Genomic DNA, 2500 nt, shown 5'->3' with positions numbered 1-2500 from the left:
AAAAAAAAAAAAAAAAAAGCCTGAGTGGTCTCACTCAGGACCGGAAGGTGGATCCCCGCCCCCTGGTACGCGGCGAAGACAGATGGGGAGCCACCTGTCAGAGGACTGTGGGCGGGGGCCGGGGCCGAGAGGGCCGCGGGACCGGAGTAAGCGCCGCTGAGCGCACGCTCAGAGCAGACAGCTTGCAGGAGGCAGGAGATGATGGTCTAAAACCCTGAGAGCTGATGGTCAGAGCGGGGGAGAAATGTAGTCTCAGCTCCTGGTGGAGGATCCTGGAGGTGACAGCAAGGAGAGTACGCAACGGCGAGGGGCGGCTTCTGCGCCGACGCCGGGCAGTCGGGCGAGAGGAAAGCAGGGCAACGCGGCGGCGCTGCGGGCGGGCTCCGCCCGGGCGGGGGGTGCCATGTCTCGAGAGCGGCCCCCCCGCACCGACATCCCCCGCAACCTGAGCTTCATAGCCGCACTAACAGAGCGTGCCTACTACCGCAGCCAGCGGCCCAGCCTCGAGGAGGAGCCGGAGGTGGAGTCAGCCGAGGGCGGGACGCGCCTTGGGGCCCGATCCCGCGCTCACGCTCCGAGTCGGGGTCGCCGGGCCCTTTCTGCGCCCGCCGGAGGCGGCGGGGTCCGGGCGCCCCGCAGCCGCAGCCCCGACACCCGCAAGAGAGTGCGTTTCGCCGACGCACTCGGGCTGGAGCTGGCCGCGGTGCGCCGCTTCCGCCCCGGAGAGCTGCCCCGGGTGCCGCGCCACGTGCAAGTCCAGCTGCAGAGGGACGCCCTCCGCCACTTCGCGCCGTGCCAGCCTCGCGCCCGCGGCCTCCAGGTAGGCAGGCGGCAGCGGCACGCCCCTTTCCCGGGATCTCCCCGACCCGACCGCCGTGGGCGTGTGGGAGAGGATTTATCAAGCAACACCCATCTCCATCCCCAGCCCTAGACTTGGTCTTGCTCATTCGTTTTGGGGCCACTCTCTCAGCTGGGCTCCACTCCGACTGCGCCACGCCGGGGTCGGCCTCGGATTGGTCCAGTGCCTCGCCCTGACCCCGCCCCCGTCTCTCCTCTCCTCCCCCTTCCCCCAGGAGGCGCGCGCGGCCCTGGAGCCGGCCAGCGAGCCCGGCTTCGCCGCCCGCTTGCAGGCGCAGCGTATCTGCCTGGAACGCGCCGAGGCGGGCCCGCTGGGCGTGGCCGGGAGCGCGCGCGTGCTGGACCTGGCCTACGAGAAGCGCGTGAGCGTGCGCTGGAGCGCCGACGGCTGGCGGAGCCAACGCGAGGCACCCGCCTCCTACGCCGGCCCGGCCCCGCCCCCGCCGCGCGCGGACCGCTTCGCCTTCCGCCTTCCGGCGCCTCCCATTGGGGGCGCCCTGCTTTTCGCCTTGCGCTACCGCGTGACTGGCCACGAGTTCTGGGACAACAACGGCGGTCGTGACTATGCTCTACGTGGGCCCGAGCACCCCGGGAGTGGCGGAGCCCCGGAGCCCCAGGGCTGGATCCACTTTATCTGAGACGCCTGGGCCGACGGCGGGGAAACCAAAGGCACCCAGGGGCTGGGGGAGCCCGAAGATTTGGCGGGGAGGAACGAGAGAAACCGAGATTGGCTGGGAGCTGTCCAAGAGAGTCAAGTGGGGAGGACGAGGAGGATGGGAAAAATCAAAGGGGTGTGGGGAGTGGGCGGAATCAGCGAAGATCGGAGAGATAGGGGTGGAAAAACAGTTGGATGTGAGCGGTAGGAACCCAAAGCATAGAAGAAAAGAAACCAGAAAGGGCGCTGGAAGGATTAGAAAAAAAGCAAAACACTGGAGTTTAATGGTGATGTCCTATACCGTGAGTTAGTACTGGGAGAAAGTAAGTGGGTTCGTCAGACCTAGGCATTTGAAGATTAGGGTACCTCTTTGAGATTTAGGAGGTATTTTGTTTGAAGTAGGAGCCCACCCTACTGATGTCATTTGGATTGCCAGCTCATTCCCTCTTATCGCCGTTGCCACCTCAGGTCCCCCAAGTCCTGCCCATCCTAGCTTTATACTCAGCCATAATTGCCTTGCTTAAGTCCCAGGAACTTGGCCATTGCTCCACAATCCCTGACATTATGACAGGATTCCCTTGTCATTCCCGACTATCTATCCTGGGCTTCATTTTCCCCTGACTGGCTGGGTAGTGACGGCAGACTACAATCAGAGCTCCTTCCTCCTCCTCCAGGCAGCCCTGGGGATTAAAATGAAGGCAAAACCAACTCCAGGCCTGTCCTTGTAGCCAAATAATGCCGTGCCTGAGGAGTTGGTACACTCAGGGGCTTCCAGAAAAATTCCAGCCTTACCTTTCTGGGGTGCCTTTTAATGACCTCTAAGCACTTTATGCACTGTTTGTCAAGGAACAGTGAATCACAAGAATCACTGTAATGATTCTGCCTCAGAAGGAGTCACTGACTAGCTGTATTACTTTGGACAAAGTTCCTTTACCTCTCTGGGCCCAGTCTTCTTGGGAAATTAGATTTTGACTAGGTGATCGGTCA

The 2500-nt window shown here is 62.5% G+C and overlaps 1 protein-coding gene across 3 annotated transcripts in view; it reads left to right on the top strand.

The window, feature by feature from the left end:
* The first annotated feature begins 105 nt into the window (after positions 1-105).
* The window catches only part of LOC121099752 (protein phosphatase 1 regulatory subunit 3E), a 10456-nt gene continuing 8061 nt past the window's right edge, over positions 106-2500 (top strand). For all 3 annotated transcript variants that reach the window (XM_040620735.1, XM_040620734.1, XM_040620736.1), the window contains exons 1-2: positions 106-820; positions 1074-2489. In XM_040620735.1, the coding sequence (XP_040476669.1) occupies positions 404-820; positions 1074-1496 (840 nt within the window). In that variant the 5' untranslated portion in view covers positions 106-403 and the 3' untranslated portion in view covers positions 1497-2489. The remainder of the gene's footprint in view (positions 821-1073; positions 2490-2500) is intronic.

Source organism: Ursus maritimus, unplaced genomic scaffold, assembly GCF_017311325.1.
Source record: "Ursus maritimus isolate PB19 unplaced genomic scaffold, ASM1731132v1 scaffold_36, whole genome shotgun sequence".
Taxonomy (NCBI): domain Eukaryota; kingdom Metazoa; phylum Chordata; class Mammalia; order Carnivora; family Ursidae; genus Ursus; species Ursus maritimus.
This window is presented reverse-complemented; position numbering and strand designations above follow the sequence as displayed.